We start from the raw sequence: 21,099 nt of genomic DNA, 5'->3' as shown, positions 1-21,099 counted from the left end.
TCCAGACTATTTCTACTTTGGGCAATTGATTGGTGTGCCACTTCACGCAGGCTAGTGGATTGCCAATGACATGGCAGTAGATGGGTCAGCAAGGAGTTGAAACGTGTTGGGGCGCCACAGGGAACGCCAGTTTATGTTGATGCAAAATCTAATCTCCAGAGCCGTGGGAATTACATTGATTGTCCTCGGTGTGAGGGCTTCATATTGAAGAAAAGCGGCTCGTGGTGGCTCCCATTTTTAACGGCGGAGATCAGCGACGCTAAATTGGCCAAGAAACCAATAACTCCAGTGACCCAATTCTAATAATAACCAGTCCAGACCAAACAGAGTTCACCTTTTTTTCTTTCATGCGTGCGCATTATCTTTGTCTCACCTCCGCTCGTTTTCCCCATCTCTTTACAATCTCCCATTCTCCATTCCCTTCGTTTAAATCTATTCCCATTCATCTGAATGCTGGGCTCTTGATTTCCTCCGGCCACTCGTTCATGCCGGATCGCCATTCGTTTCTGCCTTGACGTAATGGATCTACATCACTTGAGCTTGCATGCTCGCACGGATGGAGCGGATACTTTCCTCGAGCTTATAGCGAATCCATTTCGCTCTGCAGTAAGTTGGAATTGTATTGGGAGAGAGAACACCATGCTGACAAGTCGCAGTTTACAGTTACTGCTATTTGGGCCTCACTGGGCACCTCGATTGGCGTCACTGTCCTCCTCGCTCTCCTCTTCTCCCTTATTCGACCCCGTCACTCACTTGTCTATGCGCCCAAAGTCAAGCATGCAGACCTCAAACACACTCCGCCCCCGGTGGGCAAGGGCTTCTTCGCCTGGGTCAAACCGGTCATCAATACACGAGAACCGCAGCTGATCGAGACAGTCGGCCTGGACGCCGCAATCTTCCTCCGCTTTACAAAAATGTGCCGGAATATCTTCATCTTTCTCAGCATAATCGGCTGTCTCGTCATGATACCCGTCAATGTCACACAAAGCAAGGGGGTTACTGACACATCGGCAGCTTCTGCCTTCAATATGATGACACCCCTCAACATCACCAACCCCATGGCTATCTGGAGTCAGGTCGTATGTGCCTGGGCTTTTGATCTCATTGTTGTTTTCTTTTTGTGGAGGAACTATCGCGTTGTACGGAACCTGCGGAGGCAATATTTCCAAAGCTCTGAATACCAGCGCAGTCTGCATGCCAGAACCTTGATGGTCACGGACATTCCTCCCAATAGTCGTACCGATGAAGGTATCCTGCGGCTGACTGACAAGGTTAATCCAACCGCGGCCCTCCCACGAGCTGCGATTGGCCGTAATGTCAGGGACTTACCCCGGATCATCAAAGAACATGAGGAAGTTGTCCGAGAACTCGAGTCCGTTTTGGCCAAGTACCTCAAGAACCCGGACAGATTGCCCGCGAAAAGACCTACTCTACGTCCCCCTCGCCGACAACGCAACCAACTCCCCGGCAGTAAAGTGGATGCGATCGATTATCTATCCGTCCGAATCCGCGTCTTAGAGGAGGAAATCAAGCATGGACGTGCGTCGATTGATCGCCGAAACGCAATGCCCTACGGCTTTGCCAGCTGGGACAATATCGAGCACGCTCATGCTGTAGCATGGAACGCTCGCCGCAAGCGCCCTGAGGGCATCACTATTGCTCTTGCGCCACGACCCAGCGATATCATCTGGGAAAACCTGCCACTTACAAAATCAGCACGCAAGTGGAAGCGACTAGTCAATCTTTTCTGGGTGACATGTTTGACACTTGTCTGGATTGTTCCTAACGGTCTGATTGCCATTTTCTTGTCCAATCTGTCAAATCTGGGTTTGGTATGGCCGGCGTTCCAGACCTCGCTGGCAGGGAACCCAAATGTTTGGGCTGCTGTCCAGGGTATTGCGTCTCCCGCACTGACTTCGCTCGTGTATCTGGCGCTTCCGGTCATCTTCCGTCGACTTTCTATTAAAGGTGGCAGCAAGACAAAAACATCCCGAGAGCGACACGTGCTGGGGCATTTGTATGCGTTCTTCGTTTTCAACAATCTGATCGTCTTTTCGCTTTTCTCGGCTGCTTGGTACTTTGTGTCGTTCGTGGTTGACAAAACCAAGAACCATGAAGACGCTTGGCAAGCCATCTTGGAAAGCCGGATGTATGCCAAGTTGGTAAGCGCTCTATGCACTGTGTCGCCGTTTTGGGTGACGTATCTTTTGCAGCGCAATCTTGGCGCTGCTATTGATCTTGTGCAGCTGGTCACTATGTTTTGGGTTTGGTTCTCCAAGACGTTCCTTGCACCCACACCCCGACAGGCAATTGAGTGGACTGCACCGCCGCCATTCGACTACGCCAGTTACTACAACTACTTCCTTTTCTATGCCACCGTGGCTTTCTGTTTCGCTACCTTGCAACCCATTGTACTGCCAGTGACGGCATTGTACTTTGGTGTGGATGCCATGTTGAAAAAATATCTATTGATGTACGTGTTTGTGACCAAGAATGAGTCCGGTGGTGGGTTTTGGCGAGTTTTAGTCAATCGCTTGATCTTCGCTACTATTCTTGCCAACGTGATTATCGCCCTCGTTGCCAAGTCGAGCGGCACGTGGAACATGGTGTACTGCGTGATGCCCCTACCTTTCTTGATGATTGGGTTCAAGATCTATTGCGTGAAGACGTTCGACTCCGATTGCGAGTTCTACAACCGTGCAAATCTAAGCGATTCCGAGGCCTTGGGCGTGAACCCGTCCGACAAGAAGGCATCAGACCGTCTCAACACCAAGTTCGGACACCCTGCCCTGTACAAACCCCTATTGACACCTATGGTGCACGCCAAGGCAGCCGCGGCACTCAAGGAAATCTACCAGGGTCGTCTAGACCAGGGAGATACGGGCGGCGAGTACTCAGACATTGCAATGAACCCGATGCTTGCATCTCAACCCGGCAAGCCTGCCGAACCCGCGCCATTCGAGGTCGTCCCGGAGAACCATCTCGATTTCTCGTACTACAAGGATCGAGCAGACTTCCGAGAGGAGTTCGGAGGCGGCATCTACGGCCGACCCGAGGATCTGATGACAGAGCGCTCGCACACGCCCCGCAGTACTCTAAGAGGCGAATGGTCTCCCGGCTCATCTCGTGCCTCATCACCGACACCCTCTCTGCCATCAATACCACCGCTACATATGCAAAATGGTTACGACCATTCTGACCCGACAGGACTGGTTCACCCGGCCTTCCGTGTGCCGCTATCGCGGGGCGACAGCGGTACCTCTGGAGCATACTCGAACACAGACGAGGCGGAATCCAGACTACTCAGTCATGCACAGGTTCCCGCGCAGACGGATATCACAAATCCGCTCGGTCGTTGGCGGACCGGTGGTTATGGACCTTTAGGCCAGGACGATGAACCCTCTTACACTTCCTACGACGCTTACCGTGCACAGCGGTAAGCTGGGATTTGTTCATATTAGTCCTGCGGGGCCAAACATCTGCATTTGTATAGCCTTTTTGTATTCCACCTGGCGAACAACATTTCTCGGGGGTACTCAGCGTCATTTTTAAACACGAAGGTCACGATTAAATCTTTTTGTCTGCGTTAGACATGCTTTTGGAAATCACCATGTACATATGAAGTGGACAACTTCAATATTAAAGTATCAAAATTTTCCACCACGTGGTTCTCGATTACTAGTCCAGCTCTTAATTCAACAGTATGCTCTTAGACATAGTGCGGCAGGCATCTCTGCGAACTCATTGCACACAACCATTTGACGGAAACGGGATTGCCAGTCTCATTTCTATGAAATGAATTTAAAATGAATTTTAAATCATGAAGTTTTCTCAGGTCGCGTTGGACTTGATGAAATGTGCAACGGCAGCGAATTCTCGCTTTCCACTTGGAACCACATGTCCACCCGTATGCCATATAACGGTCTGATTCTTCCCGTCCCCAAACTCCTGACAGCTTTCCACCAACCTCATCGATGCACTCTCATCCACCACGGTATCCATACTCCCCAGAAAATGCAGCACTGGCGTCCGAATGACGGGGTTATAGAAAGCATGGTAAGCCGGATGAGAGGCAACATAACCCGAAATACTTACCACGAACTTGAGCGGCGGGTGTTCAAGTGTGGCGAAGCAAGCGGGATATGGAATCCCAGCCTCCGCTTCCAATCGGACAAATGCATCTTTTCGATTCTCTTCTAGAAGCGAGGCGACCATAGCGGCCGCAGCGGCCCCCTGACTAAAGCCAACTATCCCATCGAACGGTCCGGAATCCTTGAGAATAGACGCAATAGACTCCAGGCCGCCTTCCAGCCCGGGATAAAGTCCGTCGATGGATTCGGAGTCAAACCAGTTCCATGCACCGTGCCGATTGCGTAGTTCGGACGTGCCGCTGGAGGGGAGCTTTACCGCGAAGGGAGCTGTTGGGTACACCAGTTCAACTCCGTCGGCCTGGAGAGGGCCGACAGCTCGGTGTATCAGTTTTTCTAAGGCCTGGAGTTTTGCTCGGAAAAGTTCGCCCGATTGGCGGGATCCTATTTTGGTTAGCTTTACTCCGTAGGACTGCGCGATTCTGGTGTCAAATACCGTGGATCATTAGGATCTTCATGGTTGAACTGGATATTTAAGGGCTGGATGGAGAGGAAATTTACTTCGTGCACCTGGGTAGGGGTATAGTAGACTAACTATAAAGTAGTGGCTGCTAAGCACCGCCTATACTATAGCCCACTAGTAATAATGGTCATTCTGTATGCGTCAACGTAACAAGGCTAGTGCTTTTTTCCTTCGTACCGGAGGGTTATTAGATCCCGCGATTTTCTATCCACGGTGTGACCTATTATCCTCTTCTATCAGCACGATAGTTCCACATTAAGCGATGAACAAGGCTATGCAGGACGCAAGCCATATTTTTCACGCCTTGACGATGTAGGACTTCTATTCATTTTATGCTTGTTATGGTTTTATATACTCTCATATACTATCATAGAGTCTTATTCGACATGTCCATCCCGTACTTTTATTCCCATTGCTAGCTATAACACCACGAATAATATAGTGTGCTAGTACTGTATACTTTCTTCGAGATCAGATACAAAACATGTGGGTGTTGAGCAAGGCGAGGAATGGCATCATAACCAGGAATATATACAAATGATGAATAGTCTAGACTTCTCTAAATACATGCTAAAGACTAAATAGTTATAAGGACACGATGTAGATAATGTGGTGGAAGAACAGTGGGATACCAAGTCGGCCATCGCCCGGGAAAAGCGTGGTGGTTAGACATACTTGCCAGACTGTACTTTTTTATGACCGGTCAATCCAAATTGAGTTGATACACGTATTCTCCCAAAAAAGAGAGGAAGATGTCGTGAAGAGTTGTGGTTGGCAAGGCAGATAGACACCTGAATTGTCAGGCTACATAATACAGAGCTCACGTGAGCATTCAGGGTCCAGCCAATCAGATCGAAGTAACTTGATCGCGGAATCCAAGCTGAACCAGTGAAATTTGGTTCTCTACGTTTCATTTACTACGTAATAATCCAAAGTGCTCGACTGACCATAAAAAAATGAAGCAGCCTTGAAAAGGAAGCTGTCAGCAAGGGTGGGCCGAGTCGCAGCGCGCCAAAGCACTGACACAGCTCCAACCCACCAGCAACCGTAACCTCCCGAGGCTCGCCAGCACTCCAAATCCACACCGAAATGGCGTGGTACTCCATCCTTCCGTCAGAGCTTACCCACCTCGAGAGCTGGGCAGCTCGAATTTTCGTGAGTTTCCCCTTTTGCTCTCCGACTTGCGTTCTTAGCCCCTTCCCTATGACGCAGTTCGCTGATTTACCCCGGATTCCGCAGTTCTTTCTCGGTCTCATCACAATTGGCCCCTGGGCTTTCCTCGTATTCCTAGACGCAATCATCTGGCTATATCGACTGATCCTTTGGGAGATTCCCTGGATTGGCGGACGAGCAGGTGGTCGACAGCGCCCTCGCGCGCTGAGCTTGAATGAACGTCCGGGGGGGCAACGGAGGGCATTTGGACTGCGCGGCGTCGAGACAGATACCGGTGATAGTGAGGGTGGAGATCGAGATGATTCCCCAGGGCTGAAGAGGGGGAGAGATCGTGATGACCCTGGGAAGGAAAACGTGAGCCCTGTTGTCCAACCATTGTATCCACATTCGAGTGGAGATGGGATCTTGAAACAAAGGAGCTCGGGGCAGATATGATGATCAGGTCCCCTTCCTCGTGAGAAGTGATGATGTTTATGATCTTATCTTATTGTTTTGTGTCTTGTCTGTGGTATCTGTCGTTTCGACTATTGAGCAAGCATACATTTCTCTTATTGCCCTCGAGTCTTTCAAGGTTGCATGTACATGACTTATACTACATCGAATATTATGTGATACTAGCAGAGTATGATCTATGATACAAAGCTGGTACTGGGGAGTGAGTCGCCTATGTACATAATCGAATACCCCAACTATCTTATCTTCAAGAGCCAACCCCGCAGGACCGTCTCGGCCGTATGAGTCAATCAGCAACAACGGACGGAGCGTTCAGCCACTCAAAGTGGAGAGAGATAAGCTCTAAGACAAGTTCCCAAGACAAAGTTCGCTTTCTCGTGCGGAGTTCATGCGGAGTAGGTAGTTGTTCTGAGCATAAAGGTCTCCGTCGAGCAAGGATTATAACCCTCAATAGCTCAGATCTACTCCATATTGATTTGAGCAGGATGGCAGAAGCTCTATACAAGGTGGACATCGATGCACCATGGCTCATACTCTCCAGAAACCTGCTCTTTGTCCTTATCGTGGGATTGTGTGCTGCTATGTGGAGGATTCGACAATCTCGCAAGGCCAAAGCATACGGGAAGACGGAGACAACTTGCTCAGAGAATAAGACATCCCCCATCATACCTCTGGAGGGATTCAATTGGGAGGAGACCGAGCAATCACAATTTCGGCCATTCAAAGGAAAAGACAAATATAATTTGACCATGGGTTAGTCCCTCGTCCGATCTTATACAGATCTGCCATTTTACAACACTCGACACATATCCAGACTAATGCATCTTAGCACTTGAGAATCTTGATCCATCAGAGCTCATCCCGATGGACAAAACATACAAGAGCCGACTCGCCCTCCGCAAGTCCGTACTCGAGCAGCACCACGACGTCGTGGTGGCAATCAACAACGATCAAACCCCAGAAGAAGACCCTCGCATCCGCCCCGCCATCAGCGAACTATACAATTTCGTGCTAGGAACATACCTACCCACCCGATACCCGAGCATGTTCAAGCTAAACGCCGAAAGCTCGATCTTCCACAACCTGGTAACAGGCGCAACCTGGCCAACAACCCTGTCGCCAACGACTCCAGCAATCCAAGCCCTAGAAATCCTGTCCCAGACAGTAGACGAGGATTTCCTGATCCTGCTCCCTGAGCTCTTATCCGATAGTGAGGAACAGCCGAAATATGTACTACAGGCATATGCGTCCTGTTTCCCGGCTGGCTTCAACACGCGCAAGAAACTCGGCCTGCGTATGGTGGATATTCATACGCCGGTCCCGCGTTATCAAGAGAAGATCGGACGCAGCATGGATAGGTTCTTTGCGCGCCTTGCGGTTGGGAAGTTTGTGAAACGAGTCAATTGGAGTATCACTATAGACACGGGGCTGTTTGCTGCTTTTAGTGGCACTCATGCTGTGGTGGGGAAAAATGAAGAGGCTATTGAGCTCGGGAAACTGAATGTTGATCAGGTATGTGGGCTGCGAGGAAGTTCGTTTGATGGAATAGCGCTGATACCACTATAGACTGTTCTCCGGTGTGAGCGTCAAACACTGCATCGGCTGCCGGTGTCCAAGGCTCTTGTCTTTACCATTCACACTTATGTTTATCCGGTTAGGCAGATTAAAGATGAGGGTTCTGGTGAAGACCTTGCGAATGCGGTTGATGGCTTGAAGAGGGGGAATGTGCCAGAAATGCATAATTATAAGAAGGGAGATGTGTGGGGAGAAGCATTGAAGGACTTCCTAAGGGCCTAGGCCCCGGCATATATTAGGGTTATGTGAAAGATCCAAGAATTATAGAGTATATATGACACAATGCTTAGATCTAAGGAAGAGGGGTTTTTTATATAGTTGTTAGATTTTAGATTTTATCTTTGTTAGCCTGCAAGCCTCGGCAATTTAGCGCAGGCGCTCGACAGCCTTGATAAGATCGGCCGAAACACCCATGGCGGTAACGTCACCGCCGGCACCGGCACCCTGGACAATCAGGGGGTTAGCACCGTAGCGCTTGGTGTAGAAGCTGATGATGTTGTCACTGCCCTTCAGACCAGCGATAGCACTGTCCTTATCGAAGTACTGCAGACCGACCTTGACAGCCTTGGCAGCGACATCAATGCTACCAACGTAGCGTACAACCTTGCCCTGCTTCTCAGCGGTGTCCTTAATGTTGGCCATCTGGGCATCGAACTCAGGGAGGCGAGTCATGAACTGGGTAATGCCGTCCGCGGATGAAGGCAGAGATTCGAGCTCAGCGGGGATCAGCGACTCAATAGGGAAAGAGTCAGGGCGGGAAACCTCCAGACCAGCAATACGGGCCAGGATGGTCAGCTTGCGCGCAACGTCCATGCCGTTCAGGTCATCACGAGGATCCGGCTCGGTGTAGCCAAGCTCCTTAGCCTGGGCGACGACGGCGCTCCACTGAGCATCGGAAGAGCCTGAGGCAGGGGCGAAGGTGTTGAAGAGGAAAGAAAGAGTGCCAGAGAACACACCCTCAATGCGGGTGACCTCATCACCGGTGGCCACCAGGTCCTTCAAGGTGGACAACACGGGCAGGCCAGCGCCGACGGTGCTCTCGTGGTACACAAGGGCCTTGCCCTCAGCTGCAGAGGCAAAGATATCCTTCCACAGGGACAAGTCATCGGAGAATCCCTTCTTGTTGGGTGTCACGACTGAGATGCCCTTCTTGAGGAATGTGGGGTATTGCCGGGCGAGGCTAATGTCGGAGGTGTTGTCGACCAAAATGGCCCGGCCAGGGGCTGCGGCAAGGTATGTGGCGATTTCTTCGGCCTGAAGGGCACCGCTCTTGGTCAGAGATGGTGTAGCAGAAGCTGTGGCCCAGTCAGCGGCAGGGATGGCCGGCGAGTAGGCGGGAGTCGGAGCAAGGAGGGTCTGGGAGGAGCGGGCAAGGACGACAAGCTGGGGCGCATTGGGGAGACGAGCAAGCTGTTGAAGGAAGGCAGTGCCAACGCCTCCGACACCTAATATCAAGTCATTAGTACTCAATTGATTTGGACTTTTCAAAGCTCAGTAGTCGGGGACACTTACCAATGACACCAAGGTAGATAGGGCTAGCGGACATGATGCTGATTGGGATATTTTTTTCCTTGGTTATTTTGATCTGGTTTACTTTCTGATTCTCAATCAAGAGTCAATATCAGATCAAAACTAAAGAATCGATCAATTGAGTCACGGCGCGATCTATTCACCTGAGTAGTGGGGGCGCGGGGCTGCCCCGAACATCGGCCTTAGTCAGCAAGAGCAGGCAGAAAGTGAGATTTATGGTTTGGCGGTGTATATTGCGCCATCGGGCTTATCGATTCTTACGATAAGCCTCCAATGGCACTTGGTCATTGTAGGACGTAGAACTTCCGTGAAACTTACAACTTCTTGACATTACGCACGCACAACTCACATCGTCATGCCTGCTGATCAGGATACCCTCTACGGGCAACCCCGTTCCAAAAAGAATAAAACTGAGCAAACTAGCTCAAGCCTTGCCTTCACCTCTCAGCTCTCTTCACTCATTGCCCAAAATGCGACCTCCGCTCCGTCGCGTGGGCGCCAGCGTCCCTCCAAGAATCCGAAGTCGGATATATTTTCTAAGCACAACAAAGGCACTCAGAAGCGCGCAGCTGCCGATCTCGCAGATGACAACAGGGCCGTCAAGCAAGTTCACAGGAGCACCCAGGACATCGGCTCCGTCGACGCCAACACGCTGGGCCGGTCTCGACGCCGCATGCAGGAAAAAGCGCGCCTTTACGATGATATGAAGAAGGGACTACATCTTGCCGGTGACAGTGATGATGATGACATGCCGGTTGATCCATCCGACCCGGACGCCTACCTAGCCCGACTACGACGCAAGGAGAAAGACGTATTGGTTGATTTCGACCTCAAGCATGCAAACGAGGAGCCTCTCAATCAAGATGAGTCCGATGATGACAATGCATCGATTATTTCCTACGAAGACGATCTTGGCCGTTCTCGCCGTGGCACTCGCGCCGAAGCCGCCGAAGCCGCTCGCGCCAAGGATGAAGAAGCAGGTGGTAGAGCTGCCCAGGAACGCTGGCGCCCTGCTCGTCCTGAAAATTTGATTTACGGAGAAGCCGTTCAGACTGAAGCCTTCAATCCCGATGCCAACATTGCATCGCACATGTCCCATCTCGCTGCTCGTCGTGACCGCTCGCCTACCCCGCCAGAGAAGAAGCATTACGATGCCGAAGCAGAGGTTCGAAACCGTGGAACTGGATTCTATAATTTCTCTACCGACGAGGAGGAGCGCAAGCAGCAGATGGAAGAACTCCGAGTTCTGCGAGAGGAGACTTTATTCAAGCGGAAAACGGACGAAGAACGGATGGCTGAGCGTAAGGCTCATATAGAGTGGCGACTAAAAGAAATGAAGAGACTTGATGAGGAGCGGAAGGAGAGATGGCGCCTGGAGGACCTTGAAGCCGAACGCAACCCACCCAAGCCACAAACAACGCCTCCACCTAAACCACCCCCCACACAATGGTTGTACCCTGAGTCGGACACCCCGTACGACCGAACCAAATGTCCGCTGTGGCGACGGTACATGGTCATGGTTTATCCTGACCCAGATGATATCGCTGACGCTGCAAAGGACAAGGACAAGGACACCTCCTAGGCTTCTTCCGTCGTGTTTCGCGGTGGCCAAGTCATGCCTCATCATTTTTCCATCCCATTTGCCCACGCTTTGATTGACAAGATACTTTCTGCTTTCTACGCTCTGCGTTGTTTTTTGTATGTGTGATACCCCTCATTAGTTAATTTTCACTTTTACTTTTCAATAATGAATTTGATTCAACCTAGTCTGTGTGTCTGTATATTTCAATGAATCCGAGGATCAGGTAAGGCTCTTTAGCTGAATATGTCAAGCTCATTGCATAGCATAGCCGGTGGTAGTGCTGCTGTGACAATGAAACGCTTGAACGCTTGAAGCCTGTGTGTAGTACGAGAATCAGGAAGTCCATAGAAGGACCAAACTAACAATCGGAACAACAATCGGAACTACTAGGAAGTAATGGCATGGGCTTGAAATCTTGAATCATCGCAGTCATATCAACATAACTCATAACTCATCATGTCAGAACAGAGATTCCAATTATAAACTGCTAGTCCCACCACGTTCCCCATAATAATTCAGTCACCCAATTCATCCATGATATTCAGGAATCCCGTGGCATCTAAGACAAAGTCCAATTAGTTCACAATGCTCGAGCTTGGGTTAGCTTCAGGTCCACTTACCAGAAGAGCTTGTGAACTCCAGGACATGATGTCCCTGTGACGTCCGCGGGGATGTATACTCATCCATTGACATAAATACCACAGGCTTGGTATCACGCAAAATCACCGTTTTGGAATCGTATAGCTTAAGCCAACTGCGCTTCCTGAGGTTGTGGGTGACGAACGCAGTCCAGACCGGTGTGCTGCGTTATGTTATTAGCATTCGATGTTTGATTCGAACAATCGACACTTGACATACTAGTTCATCTCGCCTAGATGGATTGATGCCTGGAGTCTTACAGCTCCAGTCACTGTGTCTTTATATATGCGCAGCGCGTGCACGTAGTCATCGTCGGTGATTGTGCTAGCAGATATCAGCCTCTTTGCACTTAGTTCCTGCTCTTAGTGTGGATCGCTCACCCCCCAAAGCATTCTTGTTCGTGTGCCAGCTCGTGATCTAAAATTTCCCCGACAGGGTGGCCTTCATCTTGGGATCGCAAGGCAAGAAATGTGTTATGGAATAGCACCAGATCTGCAAGATAAAGTGTGAGCATTGTCACTTCGACAGCCGAGACAGAGCATTCGGATGGGTATTGCTGACCTTCTAATGTGGTGAACTTTAATTGCGTCCATAAAACAAGTTCTGTTCCGCGATTCCGCCGTCTGCATAGTCGGAGACAAGAGCCATCTCGCAAGACCTCGAGTAAATTGAGCGGCAAGCAGTAGTAGTCACTCGGCCCCGTCCGGTGGGGTTCCCTGCAAAGGATGCGGACGCGGAGGTCTGTCCTCCTAAGGTAGAAGGATACGCGCATGTCGGACTCGTCATTCAAGGATCTTTATTCTGTTAAAACACATGCTCAAAAGGAGTAGATATTCTTGACTTGCAGTTGGAGGAGCTCCTCAAAGCCCTTGTCTTTAATTAATTGTTTAATGCCTGGATAAGGTTCTCCGCGGCAGTGTGACCTATTACCAAGTATGTTAGTAATATTCCGAAGAGCAAAGCAAGCCATCTATAACTCACTTTTCTCTCACAGATGGTAGAGGAGTGCTGGTGCTATTAGAGCCGAATGTTTCCTTGGCCCAGTGCTCTTTGATAATATCAGGGTCAGTCGAGCTACTAGTATTCGTCGTTGCAGATGCAGAAGTAAGCGGCGAGAGCGGGATATCCAGTACAGACGGAGGGAAATCCGAAGAAGTGGTAGAGGAAGGTGACATCGGTGGAGGAGACATATGCGGCGGTCGAGTGCGCTCGTATGACCTCTGCCTTCGTGGATTTCGGTCAATCGCTGGGTGGTCTCTCACTGGGCGATCTCTCACTGGGCGGTCTCTTGCTGGGTGGTCTCTCACTGGGTGATCCCTCATTGGGTGATCCCTCAATGGGCGATCTCTCACTAAGTGTTCCCTCGTCGGGCGGTCTCTCAGCGGACGCTCCCTCGCCGGGCTCGGGGGACTTGCGCGGTTTCTGGTAGGCGAGTCATTCGGACGGAGCATCATGCCTTCCAAGCGAGCAGCAGACCGACTATCTTGCGTGGAGAGTAAAGTCTTGAAGCTACCGACGAGGGTCACGAGGATGGAGGAAGTGTAGTGACCCCTAATAAAGACCAGGAATAAGTATATACATATTACTAGTTTTCTTTTGTGGATCACCTACTCTCTTAGCAAATCAGTGAACTCTTCAAAGGCCGTCTTATACTTGGCTAGGCGGATTGCCAGGTTATGATTTGATTGATCCCAAAAGAACCGGCTCATGGCTACCCACGTGCGTTTGTATTTCGCTTGACTGGCATCGTAGTTATCGAGATCTCTGAAAAAATCACCGATATCCTCGATTGTATATGTGAAACTGGCTTGCACCACATTCAAATCGGGTTTTATCATTTCAAAATAACGGCGGTTTCGGGGATCTTCGGCTAGACGGTCCAAGGTGGTCAAAGTTGAGCTGATTGCGTATAACTCGGACATGAGCGATGTGATCTCGCCAACGTGTTCTGGGAGAGGGTCGCGGAAGGCATAAAAGCCAGCCGCGATGTCCTCGGCGCTCTGACGAGATGCGCGCAACGCATGAGCCATATTATAGTTCACAGGGTCAGGCCATAAGGCTTGGAGGGGTTCTATTTTTTGGGTGGGAGGAGGGGGGAGATATGGTGGGGAGGGCTCTTTAAGGGAGAGGGGCTAGGAAAATTTTAGGAACTAAATAAGCCAATGGGCGCACATACGAACAATTAAGATTATTTAACAAAGACAACAAGTAAAAAAAAAAAAAAAAAAAGGCCCATGAGGCTCTCTGGGCAGGGTTCTCCCTTGCGTCCAAGACCTGACGTGTTCACGCGCGAATGGCGGGGCTTTGTGGAGCCCTCGTCTCTTCGTCAGCTTCAGCCCGTTTCTCTTTTCTCAATCGTAGACCGCTTGTTGAGGATGCAGAGACCTCGGGGATATATACTCGTTATAAGCTCATAAGCTTCGGCTGGTTGACTCAGATTCCATGGTTCACAGGGTATTCCCCAGCCCTAAATGTGGAGAACTGTTCAGTCTTACCTAGGTATGCCCCCCTCACTTAGACCAATCATAAGATACAGTGCCTTGGGATAAAAATACAGAGAGTAGAGTAGAAGATAGACTCTTGGTTCCTGGATTTGGTCGCTTCCTTGTGAAAACTATATATCGCAAAGTCGAAGGGGAAACTATTCAGAGGGAAATGGTAGGAAATCGAGTACTGCAAAGCAAATACCAAGTTAATTAGATTCCTTCACGTGAAAGTCTCTGGCTAGATGCGCTCCTTTTGGGCCTCTAATACTCCACAGCCCAAAGTCTATATATAGTGTCACTGAGCAGACATCACCTTAGGGTCTTAACCATATCTTTCTTCTCACCCACTCCACTTCTCTAGTGAATCATGCCATATAGCGAATTTCACACCCCCTGAGTCGAAGAAATCTGGGAAACGTCAGATACCGCCCTTCACAATACAGATGGCAAAAGTCTCTTTGAGACCGATGATAGAGCCCTGCTGCACAAGATAATCCATCTCAATGATCCCAGACTAAAGCAATATATTTCAGACGGCGATGAACTTTAACCTAAAACTGGCTGGTTTTGGTCGTACTACCACCGGTAGATAGCCGCTTAAAGGTACCTTGCCCCTACAGGCTATACTAATATTTGCTAAACCATCTGAAGGTATATACGGTCTCTACTGTAGTAAAGCTTTTTTGATGGTCTAATTTCTACTTGTTAGTATAATGTCTATCCTATAGTAGCATTGCTAGCGTATAATTTTAATCGTAAGACAAAGGATGGATATAATCTGGAATGCAGAATATATCTCTATTGGATATGTAAAGGAGACAAAGACCTATAAGCATTAGTCCGCTGAGGCTTACTGGAACCTGAGTTGGCTCTCCGCTTTAAACCGGCCTAGCGAAGATATCTAAATGCCATTGCGGAGAGAAGCATGTTTATTTGGCAATGCTTTCTACAGAGAAGATTTTGGATCTGGTCTTGATGATCGGTTGGGGCTTGTATTATTTGACTAGCTGAAGTATCAACCCGAAACAAGGACATGTTATCGTGCAGTGGCTGTTTCATTCAACTTCGCTATTTTTAAACAAGGGGTGGTCTTGTCTTATTCTATTTCCTGCGTAGAAGATTTAGCACCTATTAGCTGGGTAGCTGGACTTACCCCTAGAGGCGGGTAGCAGCCACATAGCCGGTCCCGTCCACTGGCTCTCCGGGAGTTGGAAAAGATTTCAAAGTTGAGGCAACTTTAGAGCGGTACAAGCTTCCTCTCGTTCACGGTTGAGACAGATTAACTCAAATAGACAATGCTCGCGCATATGCGTTGACAAGCCTGGCAAAGTCCCTTTGAAGATTGAATAGATACCCAGTAATGCACTATAGGCATGAACTCGACCACCGCGATGACAGAGCCTCCCTTAAGGAATTCATTGTAAGCTATCGACGCATCAAGGAGATCGAGATGTAGCATGTGGTGCTGATTGGAATCATGTGAATACATTCTCGAGGGGGCGGCGATGTACCCGGACACACCGAATTTGGATGACCACGGTCGACTCTTACTTAGGCAATCGTCGAAACGAACGATAATTCACCGGGGTTGATGCCTACAAAACCTCTTCAAAGGAATTGTTGCAGCTTGTCGATTCACCGGTGTATTTCAGACTTCAAGGCTCCAATATAATTGGCCTAGTATTTCGTGCTGGTAGTGCTGAATCATGAAGCCGGTGTTATGGTGAGACCGTATCATCGTATTGTCGCCCTGTTGTATTCCCGTCTCATCGTGAGTCCCAATTGTAACCGTCTCGTATAATCATCACCCTGTGTGTCATCGTGTCCGGAACGTAATATAATATCCCGCGTATAATCGCACTGTATCACGTCGTATATCGCATCGTCGTACCCGTACCTAGGTAGACCCTCACCCATATTGCATAAGCACACCCTGCGTCTGCGGGTGTGTTCCCTCGCGCTAGCTCTTAGGATACATAGCGGATCCCAGACATCCCCAGAGCTTACTAGAGTCCAAATTAGGACCTCCAGAGCGAGGCTCGAGGGTTTAGGCTCGGGTGATTCATGAATCCCAAGCTCCAGATAGCTGTCGGCTCCTAGTATATCGTAGTTTTCGATGACGCCTTGTGATCAACCACGATGGCTTTTCTGCTGACTTTTGTTTGACATCTGCTTTGATCTGGATTTGAAATCTCCGATGAAAAGTCCACGGTTAGCGGACGAAGCAATATTGATTCGAAGATTCCCACAATCTTTGAAACAAACTCAAGGTTAAGCTTCAAGCTTCGACCCCGGATTATGGGGCGGTGAATGACGCAGGCGGTGAGCCCCGCCTGATTTTGCGGGGCAAAAAAGCCGAGCTCCAGAGAGCTCCCGAAGCTTCCCCGAAGCTCCGCAGCCAAAAATCAGAGCCGAAGTGAGGTCAATCTGAACACGATGCAGAAGACCCCCTGCACAACAGACTGAAGCTTACTTTTCAGTCATCCCCACAATGCAAGTGAGCTTGCCAACCCTTGCCTGCTGTTCTTACGATCGTTTAAAGCTACTTGGAAAATATACTTGGCACTAATTTAAAAGGTTGAGATTTCCCATTGATATCTTAATACCCTCGATAAGAGCAAAGAGGAACAGTTCAGAAGCAAGTAAACCCCAGCCGTCCTCCAAACCCAGAAACCGTGCACGAAACCGTCCGAAAAAAAATCAGGAGAACCATTAGAGAAACACAAACGCCCAGAGGCAAAAGACGAAGTGAAGCTAGAGGGCACTTAAGAGGATTCCTCCTCTTCCTCCTCCTCAGCCTTGGCGAGGTAGGCGGCCTTCTCCTCCTCGTAGCGCTTCTTGTCAGCGGCAGCCTTAGCATCGTAGGGCTTGCGGTCGGTCTCGCTCAGAGCCTTCCACTTGTCACCGAGCTGCTTGCCAACCTGACCTGTAGGGGTGTTAGATATGTACAACAAAGCCGGGAAAGAGATTCACTGACCGAAGCTGATGCCGGGGTTCTCCTCGCGAACCTTGTCGCGGTTGTCATTGGCGAAGAACATGTAGGCGGAGAGACCACGCTTGGGCGCGTTGGGGTCTAGTAAGTAAATTAGTACAAGTCGGTGACAACCAGTTTACTTTGTTGACTTACCCTTCTTGCGGCGCTGGACGCGCTTCTCGGGGGCCTTGCGGGTAGACTTGGTGGTGCTTTCCTTAGGCATGATGACTGTTGAAGGTCAGATGTGATTTCTAAGAATTTTTGCCACAACAGGTGTATTGCAGAAGAAATGAAAGGGGCAATTGAGTCAAGTGTAGGTTTGCATGCGCAATTGACATGGAATTGAAAGGAATAGAAGTGGAGGTGAGAGAAAAGAATGGTGGACGCGAAGTGTTTGCTAGACGCGTTGCGCGCAACTCAATCACTTGCGACCGAGGGAAAACAGAGCTTCAAGATGATAGGGATAAGACCAACTCACATGAATTCGAGGATCACGAATTAGAATATGTTGAAAAAAAAGGACTGTGGGTTTTCAAGTTAGTTAGGTGGACAAAAACATAGATCAAGATGCAGCGCGCGACCACAAGGTCGGCGCAAATTGGAAAAAAAAAAGACAGGCAATGAGGTGAAAATAAAGGATTCTAAGGACCAAAAGAACTGGAAAAAAAAGGGGTTGTGGTGGTGGTGGAGGAAATGTGATTCAGAAGTGTTGATTTATAGAACTCGGTTGATATGCAGTACCTTTTTTTGTATGGGAGGGAGTTTGTATGGGGGGAGTTGGTAGTGTAGGAAGATAGTAAGAGAAGAGAAGAGTAGAGGGGGGAGGGCCGTAGTAGTAGCAAAGAGAGGGGGGCCACAGCAAGGGAAAGGCAAGCACGGTTTCGCTGGTTTCGCTGACTGGCTGAGAGAAAACGTATGGTTCAATACTTGTAATTTACACTGGCCACCATACTATTTACCATGGATTTTTGGAAATTTACGTATTATTTCCCCAATTTACCTTGAAAAATTCCATTTAGATCGTTTCCAATTGATTTTATTCATGCACAATCTTTTTTTTTTTTGGGGATTTCAAAGAGAAATCTTTGTGGGCAATTATATGTGTTGGGGAATTCAATACGGTGTTATGAAACGAGACCATCATTCCGGCACTTGGAACTTGTGGATTGCGCTCCGTCATATTAATAAACCGCGCAAACGTACAGGTACACAGTACGCGGTAACACCATAGTAAAAGGGTCTGCTCGGGAAGTACCCCATACCTGTCATTACCATGAGTGTTTGCCATCCAATTTGATATAACTTATGTTGCAACATTTGTTCTATTGAATAATACTATAGGCAACGATGCTCCTTTAGCCTGCAGTTGTTGCAGGTAGGCTACAATGAATAAGTCATAAATATTACAGAAAAACCGCCTCATAAGAGACATGCGGAAGGAGGTAGAAATAACAAGGAAGCATTTCATAACCTTCGGATGTATTCACTTTGGGACAGTCTTTTTTGTACAGACATTGGATATTATGGACTTGCTTCCATATGGTATAGCGTATAATGGCTTTGGCCGCGAGTTGCAAGGTCATGCATAGGTACATATTGACTTATACGGGGTACCTTTGCGGTCCTAGAAAAGAAACAGGTCCCAATTCACTATCATTGGCACCATTATTCCCTCTAGTGGATAAAATAAGAATTCAGAGAACAAGGTCTACTTAAACTCTCGGTGTCAAAACCATTGATGTTATCATTCAGTTGAGAATTCTGTGTAATAGTGCAAACCCTAATTATTACAGACGCAAAGCATGCCTGGAGGTGTGTGTGTACATAAAAGTGTTAGTATTGAACTATCATCTTCAGGCAAGGGCGGATGGTTGCTCAATCATAAGCGTGGCGTACCCTTTTAGCGTAACCCCAATTGAAAACACGGCTGGGGAGGTACTTAGGAACATGGAAGGAACACTGAAGTATTGACATTGATCATCCTATTGATAAGGGTCATACGTGTTCTAGACTAAGAAGTATGAGAATAGGGCACAGAGTTATCGCTATTTTCTTAGCCCGAGGATTACATATCTACGCCCAGACTCTAGGGCTGGTTACAAAGTGAAACGGTATGGGAATGGAACGGCTTAGAATAGATGATCAAGCTTAGACTCCTTCCTTACAGAGCCGGATCACACCATCATCACAAGCTAAATTCAGAATGGATATCTTTTTTTCTAATATGAGGAGACTGTAGCATGGATATTCCATATAGTGTACTCTTACTGCTTCAGTCGCTTAGATTTCTAATTATCTTGCAGATACCATGGAGTACAGAGTACTCTGTAGGCTAACATCTTGCTAAAGTTCACAGATTGATAGACCAAGAGTAAAAGTCCGTACTCCGTACACAGTACAGAGTAGAGATAGCCAAATCCATAGAAACGCATAGGCCACCGGTGGACATTCTGGTGTTCCCTCAGCAAAGAAGTCCCTTTTTTTTTTACACATACCGATGATACTGCAGTACTGCAGTACTGAGTGTATGGCGGGCCAATCCACCCGTAATGTACTGCATACAGTTCCACGCCTTCCGACAGGAAAGCGTCATAGAGTCATAGAGTCCCGTCTGTATTAGACTCCAAATCATTTTATATCTCATCTCAACCTAATTAGAAAGGGAGCTAGTTATGCATTTGTCCGAGCTTAGAGCCCTTACCTCTTAAGACGCGACGAGAGTCTATAATTGTACACCGCTGTGTATAGCCGTCATTATTGCAGTACTGTTGGACTCAACCTGTTGCCCTGGTAATAATTATTATCCAGTCCACATTATTCGGTCCAAAATTACCATTTTTTTTTTCTTTCTTTCTTTCTTTCTTCTCAGGAATAGAAATCGAAATTTCCAGAGAGTTGGGTATTATTGTACAGCGCCTGTGCTCCCAAGTACAGTTAGGGGCCGGAATTAGAGAATCGTAAAAAACGGGCAGCGGAACGCGTCCACACAAAAAGAAAAACATCAGTCATCACTTTCATCGAGCACCAACGCGCGCAGAATGTCGTCATCGGCCCAATTTAGTCCACTGGCAACAACTACAGCACTTGCGATGGACTTCATAGTCTCCCATTGAGCTTTGCGCGTTTTTAAATCTGTTTCAAACCTGTCCAGTTGCGATAACAGCTCGGGGTCTTCAAGCTTCTCTCTCCAGGATGAATCTTCTTTCGTGAGCTCTAGTAGCTGGCGTACTAGTTCCTGGTTTTCGCGATTGATCTGTAGATTCTTTACTTCCAGGTTTGAGAGCTGTCTCATCACCAAGTCATGGGCCGAGGCAAGATTCTCATGTGCAAGTGCAAGCACATCGCGACGATTTACTAGACAAAGAAGGGCTCTGTGTACGCCGCTATTAGACTTGGTCTAGCTCAAGGGCTTTTCGTGGGTACGTACCTCTCAGCAGGGGTTGCAGCCTTCAGGTGAACAGCTTTGAGAATAGGCTCGGTCATGAGGATGGTGCGAACGGCCTTCCTTCTGACTGTGTAAGTAGATCGGGCCTCGAGGAGCTCACGTTCCGCGATTGTGAGCTGCTCTTCGGCATCCGCGCCCGAAAATGATTCCAGTTCTAATATTATGAAAGCGATTAGAAAAGAGGACAAACATCAAAGCAAAAAAAAAAAAAAAGTATCAAGCATAGCGGAGCTTTTATCAGATGTACCTTGTTCGAGGAATGCCTTTTCTAGCTGTTGTTCCTGGACCTGGTTGTAGAGCTGCAGCACCAAGGCCTCTTTATCCGATAAAGTCACGACATCCCGAGAGTCATCTGCAGAATAATCTAGTAGTGTCACCTCACCAGATTGCAGGTGAGGCAGTGACTGGCCATGTTTTTCAGCCATGGATGTAGATCCCATGAACGCGGGCGGTATCTGGTGATAGGAAGATGAGACCGGAGGCGGTGGACGAGCTTCCCCGGCCACACGAGGTTGCGGAGCAACCTTCAACGTCCTGACCAGCCTGATCGGGGGCTTCAGGACTCTCATTATTTCCTTTCTTCCCTTACGTGTATTTTCTTCTCTGGGAAATCTTTCTCACATTTCTCTTT

General features: G+C 48.5%; 8 protein-coding genes across 8 annotated transcripts; 3 read left to right on the top strand and 5 right to left on the bottom strand.

Moving 5' to 3' along the window:
- Positions 1 to 519: 519 nt before the first annotated feature.
- PEX2_010040 (putative DUF221 domain protein) lies at positions 520 to 3,440 on the top strand (the record flags this gene model as incomplete). The annotated part of the gene is made up of 2 exons (XM_016738281.1): positions 520 to 606; positions 657 to 3,440. 2 exons carry the CDS (start codon positions 520 to 522, stop codon positions 3,438 to 3,440), a joined length of 2,871 nt encoding a protein of 956 aa, XP_016594390.1.
- Positions 3,441 to 3,831: 391 nt separating this feature from the next.
- Positions 3,832 to 4,606, bottom strand: PEX2_010030 (alpha/beta hydrolase; the record flags this gene model as incomplete). The annotated part of the gene is made up of 2 exons (XM_016738280.1): positions 3,832 to 4,532; positions 4,585 to 4,606. The coding sequence occupies 2 exons, from the start codon at positions 4,604 to 4,606 to the stop codon at positions 3,832 to 3,834; spliced, it is 723 nt and encodes a 240-aa protein (XP_016594389.1).
- A 1,094-nt stretch (positions 4,607 to 5,700) lies between these two features.
- Positions 5,701 to 8,034, top strand: PEX2_010020 (heme-dependent oxidative N-demethylase family protein; the record flags this gene model as incomplete). The annotated part of the gene is made up of 6 exons (XM_016738279.1): positions 5,701 to 5,766; positions 5,824 to 6,138; positions 6,598 to 6,632; positions 6,692 to 6,990; positions 7,067 to 7,749; positions 7,804 to 8,034. The coding sequence occupies 6 exons, from the start codon at positions 5,701 to 5,703 to the stop codon at positions 8,032 to 8,034; spliced, it is 1,629 nt and encodes a 542-aa protein (XP_016594388.1).
- Positions 8,035 to 8,178: 144 nt separating this feature from the next.
- On the bottom strand, positions 8,179 to 9,358 carry PEX2_010010 (homoserine dehydrogenase; the record flags this gene model as incomplete). The annotated part of the gene is made up of 2 exons (XM_016738278.1): positions 8,179 to 9,257; positions 9,325 to 9,358. The coding sequence occupies 2 exons, from the start codon at positions 9,356 to 9,358 to the stop codon at positions 8,179 to 8,181; spliced, it is 1,113 nt and encodes a 370-aa protein (XP_016594387.1).
- Positions 9,359 to 9,697: 339 nt separating this feature from the next.
- On the top strand, positions 9,698 to 10,924 carry PEX2_010000 (CCDC174 family protein; the record flags this gene model as incomplete). The annotated part of the gene is made up of 1 exon (XM_016738277.1): positions 9,698 to 10,924. The coding sequence occupies one exon, from the start codon at positions 9,698 to 9,700 to the stop codon at positions 10,922 to 10,924; it is 1,227 nt and encodes a 408-aa protein (XP_016594386.1).
- A 515-nt stretch (positions 10,925 to 11,439) lies between these two features.
- On the bottom strand, positions 11,440 to 13,593 carry PEX2_009990 (uncharacterized protein; the record flags this gene model as incomplete). The annotated part of the gene is made up of 6 exons (XM_016738276.1): positions 11,440 to 11,483; positions 11,545 to 11,726; positions 11,783 to 11,887; positions 11,944 to 12,357; positions 12,545 to 13,114; positions 13,175 to 13,593. 6 exons carry the CDS (start codon positions 13,591 to 13,593, stop codon positions 11,440 to 11,442), a joined length of 1,734 nt encoding a protein of 577 aa, XP_016594385.1.
- Positions 13,594 to 16,814: 3,221 nt separating this feature from the next.
- nhp6 (high-mobility group nucleosome-binding protein) lies at positions 16,815 to 17,246 on the bottom strand (the record flags this gene model as incomplete). The annotated part of the gene is made up of 3 exons (XM_016738275.1): positions 16,815 to 16,975; positions 17,027 to 17,122; positions 17,177 to 17,246. 3 exons carry the CDS (start codon positions 17,244 to 17,246, stop codon positions 16,815 to 16,817), a joined length of 327 nt encoding a protein of 108 aa, XP_016594384.1.
- Positions 17,247 to 20,024: 2,778 nt separating this feature from the next.
- Positions 20,025 to 21,037, bottom strand: PEX2_009970 (centromere protein H; the record flags this gene model as incomplete). The annotated part of the gene is made up of 3 exons (XM_016738274.1): positions 20,025 to 20,394; positions 20,451 to 20,622; positions 20,716 to 21,037. 3 exons carry the CDS (start codon positions 21,035 to 21,037, stop codon positions 20,025 to 20,027), a joined length of 864 nt encoding a protein of 287 aa, XP_016594383.1.
- Positions 21,038 to 21,099: the final 62 nt, after the last annotated feature.

The sequence above is a fragment of the Penicillium expansum genome, assembly GCF_000769745.1.
Source record: "Penicillium expansum strain MD-8 chromosome Unknown contig25, whole genome shotgun sequence".
Classification (NCBI taxonomy): domain Eukaryota; kingdom Fungi; phylum Ascomycota; class Eurotiomycetes; order Eurotiales; family Aspergillaceae; genus Penicillium; species Penicillium expansum.
Note: the sequence above shows the minus strand (reverse complement) of the source record. Positions and strands in the feature narration are given on the sequence as shown.